Consider the following 27,212-nt stretch of genomic DNA (forward strand, 5'->3'; position numbering starts at 1 on the left):
GATCCGAATGACTTATCACCTGAATATAACCCAGGTTATTCCGAATCTTAAGACCCGTTTTCCATATCACTTAGATTTTTGGCTCTGCTTTATGCACCCAGCCTCTTAAGAAACAGTTTTAAACAAGAGACTAATCGTTACTTGTTTAGAATGTTCAGAAAATACTTGCATGTTATGAATGCAAAACAATATAATATGCAGCTAAAGACTGCAAATTGCAAAAACTACTATGATATTTAAACCTTCTATTCGTCTTTCCACCACAACACTTATCATACCCCTCTATTTAGTAAAACTCTCTGGTTCTTCTATGAGTATTCCAATGGTGCATCTTCCATAACAGTCCAAACCCGATACTGCACCATCCTCTGCCAACCCATCTTTCACTCTGAAATACAAATCCATATACCGTGTTTTAAAAAATTCAATCTTAAGCAACTTGTCACATGATAACTAGTAACGTGACAACTAAATCTATATGGAGGTGAGCGCATACCTGTTAACTCAATTACGGAAACCAGAGAGAAACTCAAACGATGGAGAACAAACCAAAGTAATTTTTCTTCTGGCTACAATTTTTTAGCAGATGATGGTGTAACTAGGGTGGGTGCTACATGCAAAGTACCAGTTTCCAACCTACGACTGCACGGTGCACACATTCTGGCACTTTGCTAAGTACGTGTTGGACTCCTTAACCCACTCTAAGTGAAGTGTTGCCCCAGCATTAGCGCGCTTCTTTTTTCCCTTTTTTTTGGCCTAGTAAACTTCGTATTTCGGAATTAAAAAAAAAAAAGATAAATAATACGAGTATAAGGTATCAGATGCTACGTAGATTTGATAGGTTCCTTCAAAAATGATTGATAAGGCGACTGAATAAATAATTAGCTTAGTTCTCTCAATCTCGTTCTTTTCCATTTGTTCAAAATTTTTGCTTATAAACATAGTATATTTCATTACTAATATAAAGTATAAACCATTATAAAATTAGAAAAGGTGACTACTTTTAGCTCCACACCCCAATATAGTTAGAGTTGTCACGTTTTATTACTAATATAAACCATTATTATATTAGAAAAGGTGACTACTTTTCGCCCCACATCCTAATATAGTTATGTAACAATAGACACAAGTCTCATCAAGCCATGATCCTATTCAATACACTTCCGAATTCTATCAAGGGAAGCGTTTTAAGGAATCCTTAGTAGTTTGTAATTTACAATAAGGCATACATTTGATCAAGATTAGCACTACCTAAATCTGTCAGAGAAGTTACCTCAATGAAAAAGGGGATTCAGACTATCAGAGAAGTGAGAACATGTACTTGAATCCAAGAAATGAAACAGCTATAAATCAGAGAAATGAAAAGACACTCTTGAATCCGAGAAATGAGTTGACATTCCTGGTTCTGTCCCCAGTTTCATGTGAACAGCTTCCTCGACTTGCTTCCATTAGATGATTTAGTGTGGTACTGCTTTTAGGCTCTGCAGAATCCCCTGGAGGCTCGTAGTGGACATCTTTCCTTGACAGTGAAGAGTTGAGAGATGGATTAGCATTATATGTTCTGTTGGGTTGATTGTTGAAGAGGTCAAACGGAAGATCCAATGATTTTCTTGAAGTTGAAGATGCACGCTTCTTGTCCTTGAAGGTTCCTGCATGCGAATCTACATTGTACTCATGCTCAATTGTTTCGGGATCTGAAAAGATCACAGAACCAACTGGAGGTTCATATGACTGTTTCTCATTGTCAACATTCAGATGACCTAGTGTTTGCTCCTTGTCAGAAAAGTTCCCTTGTACTCCAGCAGAAAACCCTTTTTTGGTGTTTGATGTATTGATCACTGGTAAATTTTTGGACCTTTTCCTAGCATGATCAAGTATGTGCTCAAGTCTGCGGAATTCTTTTCTGTTTACTGCTATCTGAGAATGAAATACGCCTGATACAACATAAAACAAAGGTTAAATTGAACAAGAGGTGCAGAACTGAAGTTGTATTCATCGTGTATTTTACCTGCCGATAGTGCCGACTCTTCAACATTATTAGTCTCTTGATTAACAGTTGCATCACCATTGATGTCTAGATGGCCACTGTGCTGTCTTCCAAAATTAACCATTTGTTGTTTGTCAGTATTTCCCTCAACTTCATCAGAAAATTCAATCATGCCAGGAGAAACATGCTGCTCTACACAAACGCTCTTTGTTGGCAAAGTTGAAGTTTCTGACATAGGAAAATTAATGGCACTAGACTTCTTTATGGCAGGGAAATCCTTGGCCTTTTTACGAATGTGATCAAAGATTGTACTCCCAGATATGATCTTGCAGTCATCCTCAGCAGCTTTATCATCAAAACTACCTTCAAGAACACACCTCAATACAGATTTCAGCATCCATAAACAGAAAATAAAGGGTAAATATGAGATTTTAGTGAGTGTTTTTAGCCATACCTTCGTCTGGCTCATCTTCTATGAGTTTAAAAGAGGGCCTGTCAATACAAAGATTTGCAAGTAAGAAACAAAGATTATGCCAGTAATTTCCCTAATCTTTCGCTCGAGCACGCGCGCATGTGTGTGTTTGTTGGGGGGGGGGGGAGTGCCAGGCAAGATTAAAGTTCAGTTACATGTCATCAATTTTTTTATTGACTTTGCTTCGGGTTGATTGCTCCTTAGCTTGTGTTACACTTCCCCTAGTGCTTTTGAGTGGAGAAGCTTCTGCAGGAGGTAGGACAGAGGAAGACCTCTTGGTTCCAAGTCTAACAGTCACATTTGACTTTATTTCTTCAAGTTGCTCAATCTTATGGTGTATATCAATACCAACTGCATGGAGTAACAGCATAATTAAGTTCACGTTTATGTACCAGAGCGTGCAGAAATACAAAAGAGCCCCCACCCCCAGATGAAGTTACTTCCTCAGTCCCATTTTATTTGCTTGATTTTTTAAAACATGTAGATCAACAACTTAGTCTGCACATTTGTACAACCCAAATCTACACTTGCTAATTACATGGCAAGTGCGAAATTTGTATGGCTCCTAAATTTTCCCTAATCAATTCATGACTCGTCTATGATGGGTATAAAAGGAAAGGAGCATCATCAAATTATCTGAATCCAGAAAATCCTAACAGGGAATAACGATTAATTAAGTAAACAAAACAAGACAGAGAATGGCAAAATATAAGGAAAAAAGACATTTATAAAAATATCTGAAGTCTTACTGAATTCTTCAAAAACCAAATCAGCCTTTACAGTTGATTTTCCTTGTAGATGGTTTGGCAAAACCACTGTCGTCTGGTATGGGCTGTAAACAAAAGAAATCATCTCCAATAACAGATGCAAGAAGGTAGCAACTTTCACCAACTAAGAGTCTATGAATAGATACAAAGGCTTAGTTCAAACATATAAAACTGAATTCCTTTGATTTAATCTCAAATTTGTAGCTTTGTCCATATCATACTAGAAGATGCAGAGAATACAAGGAAAAACTTTGACTTGCAGCACAGAATGAAAATACAAGAATCTGTTCTTTGAAAATAAAAATTACTGATATTTCAGGAAGCCTCAACAAGGAAATCAAGATAATTACATCCAAAGTGAATGAGCATCTCAGCCTACTAATTTAAAACTACTTTTGTAATAGTAAAATGTTTGTTTAAAGTGTTTATGTCACAGCTACACTCCCAAAAGAAGTTTGAGGAAAACATAAAATCATGTCATTGGCTAATGGCATTCCATAAGTTCATAAATTATCAAAGAATAATGAGCCATTTGAAGCTTAGTATATTGCAGCCAAATAAACAGAGCAAAAAGAAACTGAGAAATTGAGTGATCATACCTGAGAAAATCGTCCACCCTGCCACAATATTTAAAGAACATTAATAAAAGCAGAAGATGAATAACAGATACAGTTTTATCACTTTTATGAGAATGACAGGTCATATGCATATATTTTCAGGAAGTTCAGTAATGATAAAAACAGCTTCATCTCAATGTGTTTTCCTCATTATGCAAAGCACCCAATCATAAAAGTAATGCCTAAAAATGATGGGTGATAAAAAGATGAAATGATTTCAAGTGAAACTAGTATCACCTGATTTTCTCATGGTAGATGATCATATTTTCCTCTTCCATACCAACAACCTGCAAAGAATGGATTCCCAATCCAGCTATCTGAAATTTAGTATGCCAAATTTTGTTTTAAAGCAAAACTTAGAAAGCAATTCCTGATAATTTACCATATCAGCATAATGCCGTTTGTTAGATTGGGCCTGTGTCAGCCTAGTCAAAGTTACTGCCAGCTTGGACTTTCCTTGCCCCTGGCCTTCAGTTGCCTCAATCTCCATCTCAACTTTTGGAGGCAAAGAAAGTAAAGACTCCTTAATATGGTCTCCAAATGGGAATTTCCGATTGGCAACAATTTCTATTCGCCTAGGATCAGCTTCAGCAAGGGTCTCAAATGAAGTTATTCCCATAGAATGCAATGCCTGAGCGTAAAAGCAGTTTGCAATCTTAACCCTTAGAGTAAATTTTCCATCAGCAATCTCAAAGTATATGTGGTGTCTAGTTACCTTTGCTGTCACCATTCCAATGCCAGGTAATTGCTTCAACAAGTAAGGACAGCTATCCCACAGTTTATGATGTAGAGATTTTGCAAGAGCAATAGAGTTCAATGCTCCTTTGTAGTTCTTTTTAAAGAAAAAGTACTCTTTCATGCACTTGGCAATTCTACATCCATTTGAACATATAGAATTTGCATCCTGTATGAACATGAACCAGAGCACAGTGCATAAGCCTGAGGTCAAGCCACTCATAAATAGACTGAATTCAATAAGTAACGATATGACCAGACCTGGCTTAAGGATAAATCATGGACCAGAGGATCTCCAGTCAAGCAATCATTGACCAAAACAAATATTTTCTCTTCCCTTGTCTGAATGCGCTTTTTCTTTTTTCCTTTGTCTCCAAGGATGTGAAAACAAAGGCGACCATCTTTGTCAGCATTGACATCATTTAGAAGCTTTTTCTCATTGCGTCTAAGCTGTATCCCTACATTCACCAATTAAAGGAGTAAATCAGCTCTCCATATAGCAGGAAATTGCACAAAAAGTAATATACTCCGTACATACAAGCTAACTCCTCTGCTCGGCAAACAACATGAAGTGCATCTTCTAGGCTGCAGTTTGATTGAGTCTGCATAATGTATTTCATCGTGTTGAATTTCAAATAATACTTCGTCATCAATCTTCCAGGCTCTGAAAGTTTATTCAGCACAGCTGGTTAGTGCACTAACCTGTCCCCACCCCCTCTTTAATGGTCAAGAGAGGATACAATCATGTGAGGCATAAGATTATGTTGAAAAATGCTATTTATGAGCCAGGCTTACCAAGCGGCTTCAAGAGGAAACCGTCTTCATCAGTCCAGATCAACTGGTTTCTTGATAACTCATTGACTTTCTTAACACAAATGTCTGTGACAGCAAGCAATAAACCAGTCATATGTACCATTAGATAAGATCTAAATTATATTACTGTCTGGAATGCAGTTATACTATCGAAAACAGCACCCCAAAAAAAAGGGGGGGGGGGGGAACTGTGAAATTAGTACCTTGCATATGAGACTCTATACGGTCTCTTGAAATCCCTTTCTGAATAGCATAAGTCTCTGGGTTCTGAAGGTACTGAAAGAATTAGGCAAGACAATTCTTACAAAGTGACTAACGGTGTATATTTCAAGATACTTGCCTTTTTCATCCTGACATACAAGTATGAACACTTCATCCATTCAATTGCCCGTGTAATGTCAGGGATAGTTAGCTGTACTATTTCCGCAGTCAAGTGCTCCATTATGCAAGACAGTAATCTAGCAGTAGAGAAACTATGTCATATAAAATTTAAATGCCTATATAAAGTATAGAAGTATGCATAATGAATTTTGAAGGTCCATACATACTGTGATTCTACAATTTCACATCCATTCAAAAGATTTTCGTACAAATGTACCTAAAAGAAATGTGTAGCATGAGCAGTTTGAAAATCAGATTAAGGATCAACATTATTAAAGATAAAACTAGGAAAGAGTACAAGTAAGAAGTACAAATTTGATCATTATGGGCTAGGGGAGATCAGGTTATGACTGACTGTTTCCCTTCTTGTCATGATGATAACCAGTCCTGTATCGTCAAAAGGTGGACGACCAGCTCTACCACACATCTGCAAGGTTACCGGGTTACGTCAAACATGATATAATAATAAAGATACACATAAAGACAACAGATTCAGAACAGGGATATGTAACAACTATATAATCTTCTTTTCTCAAGTGAAGAATGCTGAACTTATGTCTGAAACATTTTGCATTCCTTAGTTGAGTTATAAACTGCAAAAATCCCTGCCTTCTGGAAGCTGAAGAAATAGAACTGACCATTCAAGCATAATAAATTATGGGAATACCAACTCTTTGACCATTTTACTACCTATTTTTTACTTGAGTTATTGAAGACTGTACAAGAATTGTCTGAAGTGATTAGACTGCCGAAAATAATACCTACTCTTCATTCTTTCAGAATAATCCCAAGAGGTGTTGAAAATTCCATTTCTATGAAATAAAATTATTAAAAGAAGGTCCAATTTATTAAAAAATTCAACACCTTCTTTTCTCCTTCTCATTTGCTTCTAAAGAGGTTTGAACCTTTGCGAATCGAACTCTTAATTCCACCACAAGTATCCATGTAAGATCCTCAACACTTCAGCATGACTATGAACACTTGACTGTTGATGCTTACTTTTGGACCCTAGAACAACTACCCGAGACAAACAAGAATACCTAAGTCCAAGTATAATAGCTTTAAACTCCCTCCTTTGTAGGCATAGCTTCCATTATTCTCCACTCCTCACCTTCATCACTGAGACTTTCTTGTACAATTCCTTTTTCCACTCATCTTATTGTCAAGCATAGCTGTTTCTCACATAAAAGTGAAGATTATAGCACCAGTTTCAATATTTTGTTTTCTGTGTATTGGTAAGCTGACATTTAGGTTATTAAGATTCGTAAGTGTCTTACTGACTTAATTATATTAAGATCGTACCTTAAGAGGTGTCACTTGGTATGATAAATTAAAACTTTGGTAAACAGATGCAAATATTGAGGGGTTTTTAACTTCATAATTTCACACTGTATAGAACTTTTTAATAGGTTTTATAGATTAGATTACATTCAACAAATGTCTTTCCAATTTGATAGTCATGTGATTATGGAAAAGGATTATGCAGCCTAGTGTCCACACAAAAGTAGAAGGCAAGTTACATTGTAGGAATAATCCCAATAACACAAGGAACCCTGGATGGAATGTATTTTATAGATGGTACAGATTCAGAAGTCAGAAAGTTGAAAGAGTGAAGTGCAATTAATGATATACCTGTAAAACAATGGATCTGTCATACTCCATGTAGCTGCCTTTTTCCTTATTACTGGAGATAAAGATACCGCAGATCAAAGACAGTACTATACTCCACATTTCATTCAATTTATTTAAAAAAGGATGTGTAAACATACTAGTGCTGTGTAGACTTGATCACCACTGTATGTGCCGGTAGGTTGATTCCATGTGCTAGCGTATTTGTTGTGCAAAGAACTTGAATATCACTATTAAGGAAAAGATTCTCTACAAGGTTTCGATCCTTCATGCAAAGACCGCCGTTGTGATAACCAACTGTAAACATCCAATAGGCTTTATGAACAAAAAAGATGTCCAGTATAACAAAATATTGAGACTAACTATGTTTAAAATGGTTTCCGATTAGGTCAAATATATACCACCATAGAGAATGTATGATTGCAGCTGTTTATCACTGCATGACAATGAGGCTTCCCTCAATCTCTCTAGTTGCTCATTTGTCTTGATGAATGGATTTGAATACCCAAAGGTCATGGCTGTCTGAGAGATCTTCTGTGCTGCTTCTTGTGCTCCCTTTCTGGTCGAACAGAAAACTAAAGCAGATTTTCCTCTAGAATATTGCATCAAAATATCTGCAAAAAAAAAATAACATTCTAATGAATTTGATATAGAAAAAAGAACTAGTTAACTCTGGCTCTAAGCTATATGACCTAAACTTACCAAAGATGTAGTTCTGGAGGCGCTGAAAGAGGGCAACAAAGCAAAAATCAGCAATGACAGCAACATAAAGTGGAAAGTCGATGACCTTCCAGAGCTTCTAACCAACATGCCAAAGAAATTTACTCTATCAACAAAGCAATAGAACAGTGTATCTGGTTAAATAATCAGTTTGCTTTTAGTCAGATTAAGACTCATGCCTTTTCGAAGAGAAAATCATTTTTGGCTGCTGCATACCCTATAAAAGACATTGACAGGTGAAATAAGAAGCAGGATATCAAACTTATGAAAAAAACAAAAAAGCTAATGATAGAAGAAAGGCATTAATGGAACAAATTTGTATGATAAATAAGGTAACAGGTAGATAGTCAAAACATTGATAAATCATGCTGAGAAACTCATCCATTATCAATTACATGATGTTTTTGCAAAATAAAATAGGAATTTGCTTTTTTTAATTCCCTGTCAAGTTATGAGCTAGAATATCAGGTACAAAATTCTGCAAATACCAAGAACTTTGGTAGTCAGTTTTACTGGTCTCATTTCTTCACCAAACCTGTAGAATACCATAAAACAAATGAGCTATGTAATTAATTAAAATTTGAACAACACATCACCAGTCAAATTGGGTGATAGGAGATCATGAAATACCTTTTCATTCCTTGAGGAGGAACCACTAGCCACTCCGCTGCAGAGAGGATCATCATCCATCATCAAATCAGATACGACCAAGTTCTAACGAACAGGAAGTGTTCAATTAAAGTGTACCTAGGTCCTCCAGATTTGGAATTGTTGCTGAAACAGCTATAAAACGTACATGAGCCAGGGGGATTGATTTCATTTCAGGTCTGCAAGAAAGCATTTTTATCCTGCTCACTATTGCTTCCAAAGCAGCACCACGTGGATCATTTAATAGGTGAACTTCATCGATGAATAAAAGTCCTATGTCACTGAAAAAACTCAAGCCACCATCTTTTATTTTATAGCGAGTCACGGCATCAAATTTCTGTGAAAGACAAGGGCACAAAGTATCACTTATTACATCTTATGAAAATAAACCCTGGGATGCTAGGAATATATCATGTGTACCTCAGGAGTTGTTAGAATTATGTCTGCTTCTTGAATATTCTTTGTATTGTACGAATCATTGTCCCCAGTCATCTCAAGGCAATTTATGCCCCATGCACCTAGCTTCCGATCCCAATCCCTAAGCTTCTCTTGTACCAAAGCCTTGGAAGGTGCTATATAGATCTGTCAAGAAGCAATAATACTAGTCAATGACTGATATGGAGAAAATTGAACAAAATGAAGCACGGACTGATCTCTATTCTCTCGTGAACATAAAGTCATGCAGTGCTCCAAAGTAATGATGATTAATGAAAGTGTTTGATGCTTATAGGTAGTGAAAAAATAAATCATTCAGGGAGAAATATTCCAGTAATCAATCAATTAAGAAAAACAGAAGCATTCACCACCATTCGCTGCAGATTAGAGGATTAAATTGACTATATCGGTCCAGCTTAGATATTATGGATGTTTCTACCAATAATGCCCAAGAAGTTTATGTCATAAATGGGAAGAAAATTTTAAGTGTTTCATATTACCTAGAAAAAATTCAGGAAGCGTTATATAAGGTACAAACAATTACATGATCGACCAAAGGAAAACCAACCAATGAAAAGTTACCGTTTTCAGGGTGCCCTTCACATGGATGAATCTCCCGTCTGCTGAAAGAAACTTTGAGAGGAGCCTTAAAATGCACAGCTCAAATAGCACTGTTTTACCGCTTCCAGTTGGTGCAGAAACGACCATATTTACATCGGAGAGGAAACAGCAAGGAAAGCATTCACTCTGCAGAGAATTGAAATATCTACCACCATGTAGAATATCAGTGCAGTTACAATAAACCAATTATAAATTTAGCACGCCAAAACAAACACTCATAAGTTCTTGCAAGACAGAAGGATTTGGTCACATATTGAAAGATATCCATATGGATACAGTGGAAAAGACGAAATTGGATAGATTAGCACAGAACATGTAGTCATGTATAAAGATAAAAAAAATATCATATTCATTTCATAAAATGAGCCTACAAGGCTACAAATAAAGCCAATAAGAAAAAAAATAAATGAACTACTACCTATAAAATTAATAACTAAACTATTGAGAATTGACATGTATGAATCAAAGCGGCAATTCATAAAAACAACAAATCAGAACCTATTTATGCAATGAGAATAAAAATAAAATTCCATATCAAAAAATCAATATAATGGCAAAGATGACGATGTTCAAAATAGCAACTAAGATGAAAATATATCATAATTTGGAAACTTTGAAAGTTGATCCTCAATTAGCATAAATCAAAGACACAGAAATCAACTCCAAAAATATGATTCACAACAAATTAGTAGTAATAAACGTAAATAAATAGCGAAATAATGATCATAATTCTGCCAAATTTTGAGTGTTCAGACTAAAATTAGCGTGAGAATGAAGCAAAAATCAAACTCGGGGTACGAAAACCAACAAATTAGTTGTAAATAAAAATTAATTGCGCTGGAAAATTAAGAGAGATTAATTTTAAGAATAGTACCTGAAATCGAAGGTTGATCTGAAAGGAGCAGGCAACTCCAACACTGACCTAAGGTTGTATGATTCCATAGTTTCGCAAACTAAAACCCTAGAAAATCAACCAAAAACAGAAAATCAACCAAAAACAGAAAATCAACCAGAATTTAAGTATTGATCATGAATTATAGCGACGAACATCAATTGAGTCTAATTTACAAAATGTGGTTCAATTTAGGGTTTTTTGCAATTAAAATCGGCATGTTACGTTAAATTCAACAGAATTACGCCGATCTTATGCCGTATTCTGAGATGAGCATATTATCAATACAGAATTCAATAATTCAAAGTGATTCAAACGTGTAATTTGAAAAAAGTTGAAGGTGTGTTGAATAACTGAAGCATATCATCAAACTCAAAGAGAGAGAAAGAGAGATTGAGAGGAGAGAGAATCACCTGATGTTATGAGTAGCGCAGCAGCGGGCAAATGAATTGAAAGTCGAAAACTCGACGGAGGTATGTGAAGCTAACGACTCTAGGCGCCAAAATTTGTATGCATAGTTTCCTCTTTCAGTCGTAGCGTGCGCGCTTAAATAAACCCAGCAAATGTGCAAAAAAAATAATAATCAATATTCGATTTACTCCTCCCGTCTCAAAATAACGTCATTTATTCGACATTTCGGTTGGATTAGCCACCTAGCCAGTTCGTGGTGATTAAAAATAATAAAACAATATGTAGGTGCAAAGACATGCAAATGGCATTGTTAAGATAATTTGGTAATATATGATAAAATAACACAATTACTCACTTTTTAGGTACGTGGCACGTCTAAAAATTTGTTGTTGATATAGTTTACGCCTAACAACAACTATTTTGACGGTAAATCTCAGTCTGCATGTTGTTGGGAGTGGAAAATGAAAATTAGTTTAGTAGGTGTAAGTGTAAAACTTTATGGCGTTTGTATCATAATATCAAATCTGTGTTAATGATTATAGACAACTCAAAGTTCAAAATGAATTTAAAATTTGATTGACTGGAACCTAAAATGACGGCATACTATAGAATTATAAATTTCTTCTCTTTTTAGAAGTTCTAATACGAAATATTATTTTTTGAGAGTTGCATCATTCTCAATTTATCCTTTGAAATTTTCTCTAAGCTATTGTGTAGGTTTTGCTTACTTCTATGTGAAATTAGCGTTTATGTAATCTGCAATACAATACATAGTATGACTTATCTCTTTAGGACAATTACATAATTATGTGAGTTCTTTCTGAGTTGTTAAGATCGTAATTTTGATGAATAAGGTTACGAAGCTAGGAACATATGAAATGGGTCATGGCATTATGGATTTATGGCAGCGTTGATGACATGATGCTATGTGTCTAGTTGATAGGTCTGTTGTATAATTTGTATTTGTATTATGGAAGAAAAAAAAAAATCGCTAGAAGGAGGGGTCGAACCTCCGACCTTGTGGTTAACAGCCACACGCTCTAACCAACTGAGCTATTCCAGCTGCGTTGGTAGAACTATCAGTATAATTTTAAATAAATAATTTTACATGCACTAATCATTCGCAATCACTATACTCACTACAGTCACAAGACTCACAACAGTTGGTTATTGTTCTAACTCTGTTATTCCGTAGAGTCCGTACATAGTAAATTTAGCATGCAAGTACCAAATAATATGCTTATTATTGTGATCTTATAATAATTTAAGAAATTTGATACATCAAGAGCTTAATGTTATGGAACTCTCTCAATAATTTCGTTGTACTACTTTATTTTTTTCGCTTTCAACTTTAATTATTAATTGGGTGCAAAAAATGTCATTTAATAGATGAAAGGAAGTAAGTCATGTCAATAATTATCTTATGTAATGATATTCTTATACAAAATATATCCTAAACCTAGGAGGAGAATATTCTACGGATATTCTCTATCATAAAGTATAATATTTTTATTTTTTTGACAATGAAATATAATATAAATAAACCTATAATACGACGTATTATTGTACGACTTTCAAATGTTAGAAATTTATAATCGCATAGATTATACTTTGCATTAGTATGAGAATATTGTTGATTTGTTTATCATTACAAAATTTGATTTTAGAGATGGAGTTTTTGTGTCAAATAGAATGATAAAGTGAAAAGTGAAAGGCTTGTGGGATAAACAAAGGACAAGCCGTATATAAGGAGATGCTCATAGAAATAAACTTTTTATGGTTGTTGCCATGGTATAAATGTGTTGCTCTTTTGCACTTTTTTGATTCTCCAAAAATATCTTTGCTCCCCGATATAATGTAATAGTGTAAACCTTTGGCATTACTAATTTATAAGGTGTATGTAGATATTTTCGTCTGATCTATACAAAAAAGTCAAGGTACACTCTCTTAATTTAAATTTTTAACTCCATACAAATGAGTAATGACTATATAAAACCACCAACACAAACCCTAACATAATTTTTCCGATTTATATTTATAGCTATTATTATGTATAATCGACCATATATATTTCTGTAAAAAAAATACTAAAAAAATACTTTGTATATAGAATTTCACACTTCGTATGTCCCTGTAGTCTTGTACACTATATCGTTTTCAAATTACAATAACAACTAATGTTTGCTAATAACATATTAGAAGTCAACTAACTTCAATGTTAATTGTCATGGATAACTTATCATTACAAGTCAATTTATCTCCTCAAATGTAATTTATTATGGATAACTTAACACACACAAGCTCTAAAGACTTAGATATAAAATAGTTGAAATTATCCATGGAAAAATTCTACAATGTCGATTGAAGTGCATCAAGAGACACTTTTACATTTCTTGTTTCATTTTTATTAAAGTCAAATTCAAGCAAAGATTTTTTTCACCTTAGATTCCTAGAAGACTCTCGTGAACAAAACGACGTCGCAACATAACCCGATTCTCAATCTTACGTGGCAGAATCGCTTTTGCTCTTTTTGCACTTTTTTCTGCCAAAAATATCTCCACCCATAGATATTTCACCTCAAACTTCCATACTCTCACTTAAGGCGCGTGAAAAAAATTCCAATTTACCCCATTAAACACCATTTTTCCCACGCGCCACATGTAGATAACGCACATTTCTACGGCTCTATAAATACCTTCCTCTACCCTTTCCCTTGCTTCAAATCAAAGCTCCTCCACATAGCTTTCTTAAAGAAGAAGTGAGAGATAAAAAAGTTTGACTATGATGTCTTACTCAGGAGTCGAATCGAGTATGGAAGACGGCAACCGTCGCCGGAGAACCGCCACCCACAACATGGACGAGTTCTCCGGCGACGGTTGCGGAGGTCCACAAGCGTGGAACGCCTTCGCCGAGAGCTTTAGCGAGGTGCAAACGGTGTTGGATCGGAACCAAAAGTTGATCCAGCAGGCGAACGAGAACCACCAGTCGAGGCTCCCGGACAATATGAAAAAGAATGTGGCGATCATCCAAGAATTGAACGGGAATATTACGAAAGTCGCGTCGATTTACTCCGATTTGTCGGCAAATTTTAGCGGGAGCGTGAGGCAGCAACAACCGGCTGGGGGTGGAGGGAAGGGAAGTTGTAAAAGAGGGAGTAGTAATGGGAGGGGTAATTAGAAAGAAATTTGTGTAGCTTTTATGTATTAATTAATTAGTACTAATAATAATCAGAGTAATTAGTAATTAGATCCCTCAAAAAATTACATGAAAAAAAATGAGGAGCTAAAAAAGAGGGGAATTTGGCTCCTTTGTTAAATTTTGTGCAATGAGGCTGTGATGTAAGGATGAACATTGATTGGAAATGAATTTGGCTAAGAGTTTATCTAAAAATGTTTTGTTAATTTTTTTTTTTTTCAATTTTTAATTTCCTAACCTGAAATTAAATTGTCTTACATGTTTGATAAAGTTCAATATGAATAGAATATTGATGATTGCGTGGATGACAATTAAGCAAATTAATTGTTCTTTATTACTTCGTATGAATTAGAAGACTACCAATATGTTTAATCCAACCACCTATTTTTTCTTTAAATGATGAAGTCAGGAAAGGTACATGGTAGATTGGAATCCACTGGATGATGGATAAAGAAATACAAACTATGTTCCGAGTACATGTAATTTTGGGTAGTATTAGCGTTGTGGATAAGTATAAATATTGTTTTCAAATTGAATGAGTTTTTTTTTTGTTTTTTTATTTTTTTTGACGGGAGTGTTTCTTTTTACTATATACTTCACATAAGTAGAACATATAATTATTAAAGTATTCATTTTGAATATATATATTATAGAGAATTATTATTACTATGTACTTAACATAAGTAGAACATATAATTTTGTTAAGTACATAGTAATAATAATTCGTATAACATCTTTTTTGCCTTTATATGAACAGTTATACTCTGTATAAGGTAAAAGTCATATTTTGATCTTACTCTCATAAAATTTATTTGTTGATGATGTATACAATGAAGAAAGAGTACATATTGATTGTGAAACATCTGTATGTGTACAATTATTTGAGTAGACGAGGATTAAATCCCCAATGGATATTTAAATTTTCACATATGTTCATATACGACATTGTTTTATCACTTCTATATATGCACCCACCAAACATGTATTTGGCCGACCTATGTTGATTTGAAGAAGTGTATTCGAGTGCGATATAAAATGCGATAGAGGATTTATTAGTTCACCACAACAATTTATTAAACATTCTTATCATAGTTATTTTCATCTGGTTTATGTATTCTATTCGTCCCACAATAAACTTTTCATTTATTATATTATTTGTTTATATTCAAAAGTTGATGTTTAAAGTGCTCACTAGTCACTATGCTATAAAATATGCAATGAACCTAAAGTGCTATATTACCAAAACATCATCTTTTAACTAAACAATAGCAAATGACTAGCATGTTATTCCAACTATCTAAGAGGACCAAGAATGTTAAAAGATGATGCACGGTTTGATCTTGAATGATAAGGAAAAAGTGAAAGAGGAAATATTGTGAGATAACATCATGAGAAGACAAGTAAAATAAAATTAAAAACATTAGTTGCTACCGTGGCGTAAATATGTTGCTCCTTTTTTGTGATTCTTCAAAAATGTTATTGCATGCTCCTCACTATTACTTAGTGGTAAACTTTTTTTCTTTTTTTTTTTTCCTCAAGGAAGCACTAATCTCAATATTCAATCCATAAATATCTTGGTAATATTTGGCTCAATTTAGGGTATATTCTTTGTTTGAATTTATCGATTTTTTTAATTAAATTTAAAAACTTTTATTTGAGTTTATTTTGCCTAAAATAAGTAAAAACAAGGGTTTGTTTGTTTCATGTTATTTCAAAAAAAATAGATGAATTGAAATTCATATAAGTTCAATAATATTGGTAAGACTAATTACCTTAGAGTGCTTGGAGTTCAAACCCTGACAAGTGAGGAAGTTTGAGGATAGGGACTCCCTAAGACAGACTAATCATGAGGGTTAAAGTCTCTTTACCATTAAAAAAATTATATAGAAAAAAAAAAAAACCATAGGGGTAAGTGGGTAACATGATAGGGACTTAGAATTTGTGCTTAGTATATGTCAATGTTTTTTTTTTTTTTTATGTTGGTGCTAATAATAATTTTTAAGGGAATCCATTATATAGGCCATAGCAATATTGAACAATGTAGATTATTGTTAGTGAGATAGTATTCTCATCTCATTGTTTAAAAACCCTTTGATTAGCTTGAATTCCTTCTTTAAAGTGTGGGAATTGAGTTTAATCCCCTCAGTTCAATCCATTTTCAGCACTTTGTAAAAGTTTAATGTATTCAATGGATTTCAAACTTCAAAATGAACAAGAATGCGTAAAACATCTCTAGTGAAATAATTAGCATATAATTATGGACTATATTATTCATTAAATAATCATTTGTTATAAGGTAAAATCAAAATTATTTTTTAGTTATCTGTGCACAAGGTAACGGCGTAAAAATAAATATGTAGTACTAAAATTTTAATTTGATTGTAGTACTAAAATTTTAATTTGATTGCATCATTACACATAATACAAGTATACAACCAATTGTACATAAAAGTTTACCTAAATAATAACGACAAGTTAAAAGCACACACATGCTATAATACTTGTATTGAGTTGTATGTAATATGTCTATGTCAATTTCAAAGTCCAGCCTGTATTTCTTATTTTTAATTATTGGTGCATCAATTTTTTTTCTCAGGTTGACCAGAAACTTTATCCATAAGACTATTCAACCAGAGCTTATCAAAAAGGTGCTTAGTTGCTTACAATTCATAGTATACCCAAAACGACACCGTATTAACCATCTCACCCTCCCATCTTACGTGGCAGAATCGCTTTTGCTCTTTTTGCACTTTTTCATTACAAAAATATCTCCACCCTTGGATATTTCACCTCTACTCTCCCCCACTCTCACCCTCAGCGCGTGAGAAATTCCAAATTTCCCCTTTTTCAACATCTTTTCCACGCGCCTCATTTGATGAGTCACCTCTATATAAACCCTCTTCTACCCCTGTCTCTCTCCTCAAACCAGAGCTCCAAGTAGCCTCCTATGGTAGCTTGAAAAAAAATAATAATAAAAAATACAATAAAGTTTGACCAAGATGTCTTACTCGAGAGCTGATTCGAGCTTAGACGACGGCGATCGCCAACAGAACATGGGGTCTGTTGGTGGCGCCGGCAACCGTCGCCGGAGAACAGCAAACGAGTTCTCCGGCGACGGTTGCAGGGATCCGGAGACATGGAATGCATTTGCGGACAGTTTTAGTCAAGTGCAGTCGGTGTTGGATCGAAACAGGATGTTGATCCAGCAGGCCAACGAGAACCATCAGTCGAGGATGCCGGATAATATGGTTAAGAATGTGGCGATCATTCAGGAATTGAATGGGAACATTACAAAAGTCGCGTCGATTTACTCCGAGTTGTCAGGGAATTTCACCGGCAGGGTGAAGCAGCAACGGCAAGGAGGTGGAGGAAAGGGAGGAAGTAGCAATGGGAGGAGGGATAACGAGTAAAGGGGGAATGTAAAAAATAAAAAAGATTATCTGCCTTGGTGTGATTTATTACTAATAAATAGTACTAGTTGCTACTAATTAGTTTTCTCAAGGAAAAAAAAATAAAAATAAGAAGGGGAATTTGGCTCCTTTGTTCAATTTTATGTACTACATGTAATTTAAGCTTTGTGATGTAAGGATGACCATTGATTGGTAATGAATCGGTATGAGTTTGGTAATGAATCGGTATGAGTTTTATGTGGGTTTGATTTATTATGATTTAAAAATCTTATCATTCTTTTTTTCCTCCGTACTACATTTGTTCGAATTTAATCTAATTTCAGACGGAGCAAAAAACTCTTAACTAAAATTAATGTATATATTTCAAACTTTTAGAAGGAGGATAATATATATATTTATGATGGTTTAATCCGACCTTTCGTTAGTTCTTATAAAAAATAACTCCCACGATAAAGGTATTGTAATACAGTACTAGATGATTTAAATATAGACCAACTTTGATTAAAAGAAAAAAACCAATCAATCATTGAACAGAAAGTAAAGGATGAAGTTAGAAATTGACAATATATGTCATAGATTGGAGGATCATATAATTGGCATGAAATTGCCCATTTGTTCATGCTTAGTCAATTCTAGAAATGTGTAATCTCAGGATTAGCACCCTGAAACATCAGGATAATTAGCACTTGATGTGTCTATTTTTGATAGCTGGAGCCAGGATTGATGATAGATGAAGAAAAGCAATCAACATGAAACACATTTAAAACCGATTAAGTGATGATGACTTGATGAACATATTTTGACTTTCTTTTTTTTGTAACATGGAATACCAATTAACAAAATATTTTATGGAGCATTATAGCGTAATCTAGTAGGTGTGGATCAAATTTTGTATTGTGCACCCGTTTACACACACACCCATTTATATATATAAGGATGTTCCAATATAATTGTTACGTTAACTTGTATTGTTGTATGTGATCTCAAACTATTTATATCTTCATCACATACGAATTCCTTCTATCATTCTTTATCTATTTTCTTATCACATGAACTACTAAAACAACGTGTTTCCTCTTTACCAACAATCATAAAAGACATAGATGAAGTTTATACTTGTATTTGAAGTTATCTATATTCATATTAAGACGAATAGTCACTGATCTCCCCATCTACAAATTAAAGTCTAACAAAAACGTTGTAGTAGGATTTTGTGCCTATGAAAAATTTCCATGTTGGCAGGGGCATTTACATTTTGATTCATGAAAATCTAATCTGCTAGAATTTGCTAGTGTATTGAATTGGTCCCAATTGATGCTAATGAAAATGAAATGGAGCACTTTACGCATGATCTTTTGTTTGGTGCTCTTTAATGAGCCAACTTTTTATCTTGGATTCTAGTTGAACAAGTCACTTGACAGTGAACACAACATGATTATGTTTGCTGTATTTCTTTGCTTTGTGAGGGAGGCTCTTTCAGGCTAGAATTCCGGTAAATGATCAATTCTCTTTCTTGTATTTGTTAGAAAATTGGAATTTTAATCTTGTACACTTGAAGGCTAGTATCTGGTACACACGACTTGATTTATAGACGATTATATAGTTCATCTATTATGTAGTTAGAAATAATAAACAAATCGTATCAAGTCAAGTTAGTGTCTCTGTTGATTACAAATAGGATGCAAATCCCTTAATCTAACCGAAAAAATATATTTTTTAGGTTAGACGTAAAAATTTCAACTTAAACTCGTTTATGGGATATGTTCAAGTTTAGTGAGATATTTCCAAAATATCTTACACACCACACTAGAAGTGAGATATTTTTTCCGCGTTTGTAAGAGGGGAGCGCGTTGATTGTATTCAATGTCGTAATATAGGAATCTAGTTGACAAATTTAAGAGATCTGATTTTTATATGAATCTTGATCAAACACAGGTGAAAAGGTTTGGTAAAAGCAGTAAGCATCTTTGAAAAGGACATAGGTGGAGGTTGAAAGTGCAGCATGGTACCCTGGCATCTAATTCTCTTGCATTAGCACATTTGATTATTTGAAGAATACGGATAACTGGATAAGGAGTCTAAGCAAAGAGAGAATGGCATTGAAAAAAATTACATAAATGCTGCAAATGTGTGATATGATATCTACATTTTTATTTGTTACCTATTGATATGATATGATAGGTGATAAGAAAAATACCATGTTATGTTCCCCATCAAGATGAATTAAACAATTTAAGTAACTAATCTAGCTTCTTTTCCGTCAAAAAAAAAAAAAAAAGAAGTTGAATGACTCGAATCTAGTACATGAAACTGTCATGGCCCAGTGCAACTAATTCCCACAGGGAACTAGCACTCTAGCAGTCCAAAGAAGCTGATCTTTCTAGAGTTTCTGTCAGTCTCTAGCAACGTTGGCAGCCAGGTTGGTGCACCTCGTAACAACCACTTTATGGTCGAGTATCTCTAAACCATTTGGGAGTATTGGGACACCCTTATAAGTTATGAATACCCACCCATCCATGGGTTACCTAAATACTTGGCCATTTGGGAGTACTTTTCTTTGTTACAGAAGAATAATCAATGATTTCGACAGCTAATTGGCCAAACACCTACATTAATCATCAACTTAGACCAGCAACCCCCAATAGGCAACAACTTAATCAACCCGTCATGAAGAAATATGCTAGTTTTATAAGACTCCGCTTACAGTAATGTATTTATGCCATTACATGATCTCCTGCATAGCTTTCAGAATAATGAAGAATGTATTGAAACATTTGAAAGTGCAGGATGTTGCAACAAAAAAAAAAGAAATATTGATATGGTAAGTGGCATAGTGGCATATTATGCTGGGATTACAATAATGTCAACATTGTACAAGATGCTAGTATATGTTCGTCCAAGAAATATCAAAAGTCTGCTGTATCTCACTGGTGCCAGCTTCCAAGGGCTATTGAGTGAAGATGTGCAACGCCTTCTGTACTCAAGATGATGATGATTTTATTTCACCGGAATTTGATATGACAACTTTGCCTCTTGGGATCCCATTTTGTGTACCACGCGCCTCAATCTTGTGGACAATATCCATTCCTGACAACACTTCACCAAACACAACGTGCCGTCCGTCCAACCTCAAATGTGCAACCACAAATGGAAAAATTATTACAACCTCAGCATGCATCAAGGACTCAAGGTTTATTAGAATTGAGTCCCACTTGTCTAATAATCTAATATCTCCTCCAAAAGCTCCACAAACCAACACAACCTCATCTAAAGCTGAAAGAAAATCATGTCGACATGCAGCTTGGGACAAATTTAGCACAATGTGACAGGTGTTTACTGTGCCAGGGCAAAAGTCTATTTTGGTTGGGTTTTTGGTGATTTGGACTTGGCATCAAAATTCTGCTCCTAGACGTTAACGTTTTTTGTAAATTAATTTCCACTCTTATATCATAATTAGTTTAAGTATCAAAGCATTGTGTAAATATATTGTTTTCCCAATACTCATAAACTTAATTGAACTAAATTAATAGCAAAATTAACAAAATGTGAATCAGATGACCACTTGGCAGAACCTGGGTTGTGGCATCCACAAAAAATATGAACAGCCAAAAATATGCAATAATAGTTAGATATGCACAACACCGCCAAGTATTATGGATGGTTGCCAAGCTAAGTTCTGGATTTTGATAAGAAGAAACAAGAAATTTTAAAAGAAAGGAACAAGAGAGCCTCAATTCCAACTGCCCTCCACCCTCTGCCCCTCTCTCTCACCGTTTTATAAACAAATTACATATAACAGAAACCAATACTTATCAACTTACCAGTTTGTTTTAACAGTTGTAATAAAGAACTGTGATCCGTTGGTATCTGGTCCAGCATTTGCCATTGAAAGAAGTCCTGGCCAAAGTAAGCAACAATAAGATTTTTTCAACTATGAGAGAATAACCGCTATGCAAACAATTGCAGATCATATTTTTGCAATATAATACCATAATCATTAATAGAAGCATTACGGTTTAGTAGCAGTGGAGCTAGTTTGTCAAGGCATGTGCCCATGGCATACCCACTTCCTCAGAAAGATAACTCTTGAACAATTAATCACACCAAGGCTAAGTTTTGCACAAAAGAAAAGGTAAAAGGCTAGCCAAACGAAATTTTAAGCTAGCTTCACTGGTGCATTCTCATAAAGCAAATATATAGATTAATTAAGATAAACATGTTGCCCCTCACAAAAAACAGCTCCAGTATTAAATGAAAATGTGTGGTAATTTATGCTACCTGGACTAGTGTGTTTCAGTTTGAAGTTCTCATCTGCAAACCTCTCACCATATATAGACTCTCCACCGCGGCCATCACCAACAGTGAAATCACCACCCTGAATCATAAAACTTGGAATGATCCGGTGAAACTTGCTTCCTTTAAAGTGCAGAGGTTTCCCACTGTTTCCAATTCCTTTTTCCCCTGCAATAAAAAGTGATCTACTTATAAGTCATAAAAATTCAATGTTGGAACAAAGCTATTCTGATCTACTTCAGTCAGTCACCTCAGCTCTAGTTGGTTTTATATAATCCATAACCTATATTGTAAAGTTTAGCTCACACTAACATTTATGCCAGCAAGAAATGCAAACTTTCATGAATATGTTGTCAAACATGGTTGATTCTCCATATTATTCTTGAATAGTAAGATGAGTAGAGGCAAAAAGTAAAACTTCTAAAAGGATTCTGAAGCTGCAAAGGCGGCAATGGCATGTGGATTTTATTACAATATACAGCCAATTACTCTCAGTCATTGCCATATTTTTGGTTCTTTAATTACTAGTAAAGTCATAACAAATATGCTTCTAAAACAACATTCACTCAGATCACCAAACAATTTACAAAGCAACTATTTGACTGCAGAATTGTATGTTTTTAATTAAAGAGTAATAGATTCAGATAATCCATGCTCGGATGGCCGAATGGATAAATCACAAGAAACCCATGTACAAGACGCGTTAATCATCTGGGTAGAACATGCAAAAAGAAGAACACTAGCCTCAAAGCCTAAATATTTTTGAAGATCATTCTCTTCAAACGAAGTACAGTAAGGAAATTAGATATAGCAGGAAATTTGTGGATACTCATTGCAGCAATCAAATCCACGAATAGAGGCAAAACTAAAAGAAAGGGACCAAAAGTTACATGGCTACCCGTGCATAGCGCTCGAAAATTCTCTGCAAAAAAATAGATTTTCTCATCAGTTAAGTTTTAAAGAACGACACTGAATGATTTTCCAGTGAAGTTATTAAACATTGAGCATTAAAGTGAACTGAGAAACTGTACCTACAGTTCTGGGGACTGTTTTTCCAAAGAGGCCCATAACAATTCGTCCTGAAAAATACACAAATAATAATCAGATTCCCTCCACATAATGGAATTGTCAATCACATAGTTCCATAATATAAAGCAGTGGAGATTATTGATTTGGGACTGTTCTTAGGAAATCTAAATGTGTGCTCAATGGAATTCTTTAATGAGCCATCTTGATCTTGCAAATCTAGAAGAGCCCAGCCAATTCCTTTTCAATACATGATAGAGTTTTAGACAGTTACTGTCATATGAACTCTTATGTCTCTAAGCCAGCAAATAATAAAGCAATATTATGTTGCTTTAAAATGTTATGAAGACACTAAATCCTTCAATTGGATATAAAGAACATAAATTAACTTAGGAAAAGGAAGATGAGTTCAATTTAATTACTCCATAGTTTACAGTACTGAAGTTATGTTGGAAAGAGCTTAACTTTTATTTCTCCTACATCTTCCCCCTATCTCCACCAATGACCCATCCCCCATCCAGAAGAACTGAAACAATTAACAGGTGAAAAGAACATCCATACTTGGTTAAAATGGAGGAAATTGCCAAGTCTACATTGAATAATTCAAACTCAACAGTCACTAATGCTTCCAGCTAGGTAAAATCCCATATTGCACAAGTCTGAAGCATAACTAAATCTGCCATCTAGTGCAGATGTTCCTATCTTATGCAAATATTTTGGAGGTACGGTGTATTGAGCATTAAACCCTTATCGAGGCTTATTGCAGAGACAAGGTCCCAGTCATATAACTTATTATTAACTTTGCATGTGGATACATGCATTAGTATTGACAAAGGGCAAGACGTAGCTATCTTACTTGACAACTCTAGATCAAAGCTGAGAGTCTTGTGATTTGCGAAGACAAGAGAACTCCGCTTGTGTCATTTTCACAATTAAAGCATGTGAAGGCATGGTTAGATGCATCATTTTAGGAATAATGACACCTTTTCTAAGAAAACTCTATCATTGCTGAAATAGCTCCTTTTGAGGGCTATTCGATCGATATCTCATTAAGAAAAAGATGTTCCTGGTGCTGGAAAATGGCCACAGGCCCACATTTGATAGTTTAAGTGGGATTGCTGTAAAATTTGGCTTATTCAATTATTTTGCTAGACTTTTCGCTACTTGTTTTTACTTTGTAGCAAATTTACAGGTGTAAATGCCTATATAAATTAAAGTCTTATGAAAAAGGCCTCCTCCCTATTAAGCCTGCATATAGCTAACATACCTCAAGCTGACCATACCACGCAAAAGTAAGTATAATAAAAATACAGGCCGTGACAGAAAACTATGCTATTGAACTGTCAGGATTGTGAATTATTTTGCAACATAATAACACTATATGCTAGATTGCTAGTTTATTAGCAAAAACCAACACTTTCAGCGAATACTTGCAGACAAAATCCACACCTTACCAACAAAATATCTTTCTTAGCTATTTTGATCACGAGTAAACATTCTAACGCAATAATAATCTAAACCTCTTTTTTCTTTTTCATTTACCAGCTGCCACATTACTCATAAAACACCTCAAAACCTCATCAAGAATTCAAACAAATCTCAAATGTATATGTTAAAAACAGCACATACCAGCAAATTTCCCATCGATTTCGACATCAAAGAAAACACGGTGAGTGACTTCTTTCAGTCCACCATCCGACGCCTTACCCTAAAACACATACTTTCCAATCAAATAAACACCAATTGACCATATAACATGTAAAATTGCAGGGGGGAAAAAAAATAATAAATAAAAAAAAAAAAAAAAAACCTAATAACTCAAAAGGGTGATACCAAATCAAACACAAACTATAAGCTCACCTCATTACCAGTCCCTAAATGCTCACTACTTACGAGTGGATCGCTAGTTTTTTGCAATTGAGGTGACCCAGGATCACTTAAATGATTCTGCAATTAGTTCAATCCAAAATGTAGCATTAAATGAAAAAAAAAAGTATACAAATTTACAATTTTTTTGTAAATTTTCTTGAATCAAACAGAAATTGGATTTAACAGGATGAAATTCATCATATTAAATCAAGAAAAACTCCAATAAATTGAGAGATTGAAGCTGAAAAAACATGAAATTATAAAGTTTAGTATAAAATTAAAGATACAAAAAATCTGGAAACAAAGATAATGAGAAATACCAGAATAAGAAGTAAGAATCCGAAGAGAGCGAGAAGCCATAGTAGAGCAGGAAATATGATCCGTTTGGAAATCGCCATATTTCTGAGCTCACTTCGATTTCCAGTTTTAGGGAAGTTCTTCAGAAAGCTTTCCTTTTTTGGTGGGAGATTGAGATCAGAAGATCACTGATTACCGGACTCTTTGGACCAGGCCCGTTTTCTATAAGTAATACCTGTAACTAATACGGCCCGATTTTCTACCCATGTTGATTGCCTGGCTAATTGGTTAGTCACATTCGCTTTCGTGTTGTTTTTATGTATAGTTCTAAGGTTTTGTAATTTTGTATAATGGTGTCTAGGATGTTTTTCACGTGTTTGAATAGACATGTCAATTTAGGTAAGTGGGTCGAGTTTGATTTATGTTTATACGAGTTGAAATTTGAATCGGATTATTTATAGGCCAAATATGAATTTGACGCCTCTATCAATTTGAGTGGATATTTGCTTCCCTAAAAAGTTTATTGGGTTGGTTTATTGCAATTTCTCCCTTGAATATTTGAACAACAGGGTTATTGATCAGTGGATTCATGCGTGTAGAATAGTAGAAAGTTTGCTTGGATACGCGTAAAAAAGTAGAAAGAGTAAATAATGAGAGTTTATGTTTAAGATCAATATTTGGAAGCTTGTAGTGGTTGATATCGGCAAAATTTTGCTTATTTTCAAGATCAATCATATCACGAGCAGTGTTTTTTTGTGTGGCCAACCACACCGTGCGACAAGCTAACACATATCAAAACACTAATCAGATAACCCTTGACTGAATAACTCCGACCATATATAAAAATTTGTGTATCACGAGGATAATATAAACTCATCACAGTGAGTGGATTCAAGAGTTTACTCATGACTCTAAAAAAGTTTAAATTTCTATTTCGAATACGCTTTATTTGGTCAAGAATTAAATATCGCTAAAATATGTCATAGTGAGTGGATTTCTAAATGTAACCACTCCTAGGAATCTATCATCATTTTGTACCATAACATTCAGCAGCCGGAGAACTAATCTTTGTATTGCAAATTGAAAGCATTAATGCATACAGCATACTAACATAATATGTTCGATTAGTATAACTTTATTTATATAGAAGTGCTTTTTTACTATTTAAGTTCATGAATCATAGCTTCATGCCATGAACAAACCGGAATAGTTTATCCCATGAATGATTCATGAAAAGTGGAGCCCGGTTATGCTATTACATTATAAATTTATACATCTAAAAGTGATTTTTTCCGAATAATAATTACAAAGTAAAAACAACCTATAAAATAAGGACTTATCCTCTTTATGTAATTTTGTCCATGCTAGTATTCAGTAAAAATTACTAGTAGTTAAGTTTAGTAAATGTTATGAAATAGAGTTATATATGTCCATTATGTCTTTATAACTCCCTAGTTTTATTACTTTCCTTCGTAATCCCCTTAGGCCTTTACTTCCTTTGTAACCCCCTTTTGTCTTTACTTCTTTAATCCTTCACATAATGATGACTTTACATTCTCTTTGAGAGGTTACTACTTACTACTCACATGTATATATATATATATATATATATATATATATATATATATATATATATATTATATTTTATATATATATATATATATATTATATATATATATATATATATATATATGTATGGGTATGGCCTAATGAAGATGATATATGGACAATGAAGATTACTCCCTACATCTTTCTTTTATTCTTCCTTTAATTTCATGTATTTTATAACAGTAAATATAATCTTAGTTCTTTATTCAAAATCAATCAGTTGAGTTTTTTTTTTTTTGAAGCAAAATCAGTTGAGTTTAGTAAGAAAAAAGTTGAGTTATTTTTTGTTATTTATTAATTTTTTTTTGTAAGGAAAAGTTGAGTTCAATTAATAACTTCTTCAATAAAAACAAGGCCTTTGGGCTCCACAATGGATGTTAACTAGA

General features: G+C 34.2%; 4 protein-coding genes and 1 non-coding gene across 5 annotated transcripts; 2 read left to right on the forward strand and 3 right to left on the reverse strand.

Moving 5' to 3' along the window:
- Positions 1-1,135: 1,135 nt before the first annotated feature.
- LOC110699273 (DExH-box ATP-dependent RNA helicase DExH17-like) lies at positions 1,136-11,299 on the reverse strand. The gene is made up of 28 exons (XM_021876770.1): positions 11,131-11,299; positions 10,700-10,786; positions 9,787-9,970; positions 9,190-9,351; positions 8,869-9,106; positions 8,752-8,788; positions 8,610-8,656; positions 8,301-8,338; positions 8,104-8,125; positions 7,803-8,015; positions 7,542-7,698; positions 7,405-7,456; positions 6,128-6,199; positions 5,940-5,989; positions 5,732-5,849; positions 5,595-5,658; positions 5,374-5,457; positions 5,117-5,242; positions 4,840-5,036; positions 4,559-4,747; positions 4,226-4,474; positions 4,081-4,130; positions 3,826-3,843; positions 3,209-3,291; positions 2,615-2,810; positions 2,442-2,479; positions 2,009-2,350; positions 1,136-1,934 (listed from the first exon to the last, which is right to left on the reverse strand). Exons 2-28 carry the CDS (start codon positions 10,765-10,767, stop codon positions 1,351-1,353), a joined length of 3,678 nt encoding a protein of 1,225 aa, XP_021732462.1. The 5' UTR covers positions 10,768-10,786; positions 11,131-11,299; the 3' UTR covers positions 1,136-1,350.
- An 818-nt stretch (positions 11,300-12,117) lies between these two features.
- On the reverse strand, positions 12,118-12,191 carry TRNAN-GUU. The gene has a single exon. It is a non-coding gene; the product is annotated as a tRNA-Asn (tRNA).
- A 1,748-nt stretch (positions 12,192-13,939) lies between these two features.
- Positions 13,940-14,305, forward strand: LOC110699418 (protein EARLY FLOWERING 4-like). The gene has a single exon (XM_021876933.1). The coding sequence runs from the start codon at positions 13,940-13,942 to the stop codon at positions 14,303-14,305; it is 366 nt and encodes a 121-aa protein (XP_021732625.1).
- A 2,912-nt stretch (positions 14,306-17,217) lies between these two features.
- On the forward strand, positions 17,218-17,955 carry LOC110699274 (protein EARLY FLOWERING 4-like). The gene has a single exon (XM_021876771.1). It carries the CDS (start codon positions 17,323-17,325, stop codon positions 17,731-17,733), a length of 411 nt encoding a protein of 136 aa, XP_021732463.1. The 5' UTR covers positions 17,218-17,322; the 3' UTR covers positions 17,734-17,955.
- Positions 17,956-20,386: 2,431 nt separating this feature from the next.
- Positions 20,387-25,488, reverse strand: LOC110699275 (peptidyl-prolyl cis-trans isomerase CYP19-4-like). Its single transcript, XM_021876772.1, has 8 exons — positions 25,242-25,488; positions 24,913-24,999; positions 24,682-24,760; positions 23,058-23,105; positions 22,925-22,948; positions 22,012-22,194; positions 21,555-21,630; positions 20,387-20,861 (listed from the first exon to the last, which is right to left on the reverse strand). The coding sequence occupies exons 1-8, from the start codon at positions 25,317-25,319 to the stop codon at positions 20,714-20,716; spliced, it is 723 nt and encodes a 240-aa protein (XP_021732464.1). The 5' UTR covers positions 25,320-25,488; the 3' UTR covers positions 20,387-20,713.
- Positions 25,489-27,212: the final 1,724 nt, after the last annotated feature.

Source organism: Chenopodium quinoa, unplaced genomic scaffold (assembly GCF_001683475.1).
Source record: "Chenopodium quinoa cultivar QQ74 unplaced genomic scaffold, ASM168347v1, whole genome shotgun sequence".
Taxonomy (NCBI): domain Eukaryota; kingdom Viridiplantae; phylum Streptophyta; class Magnoliopsida; order Caryophyllales; family Amaranthaceae; genus Chenopodium; species Chenopodium quinoa.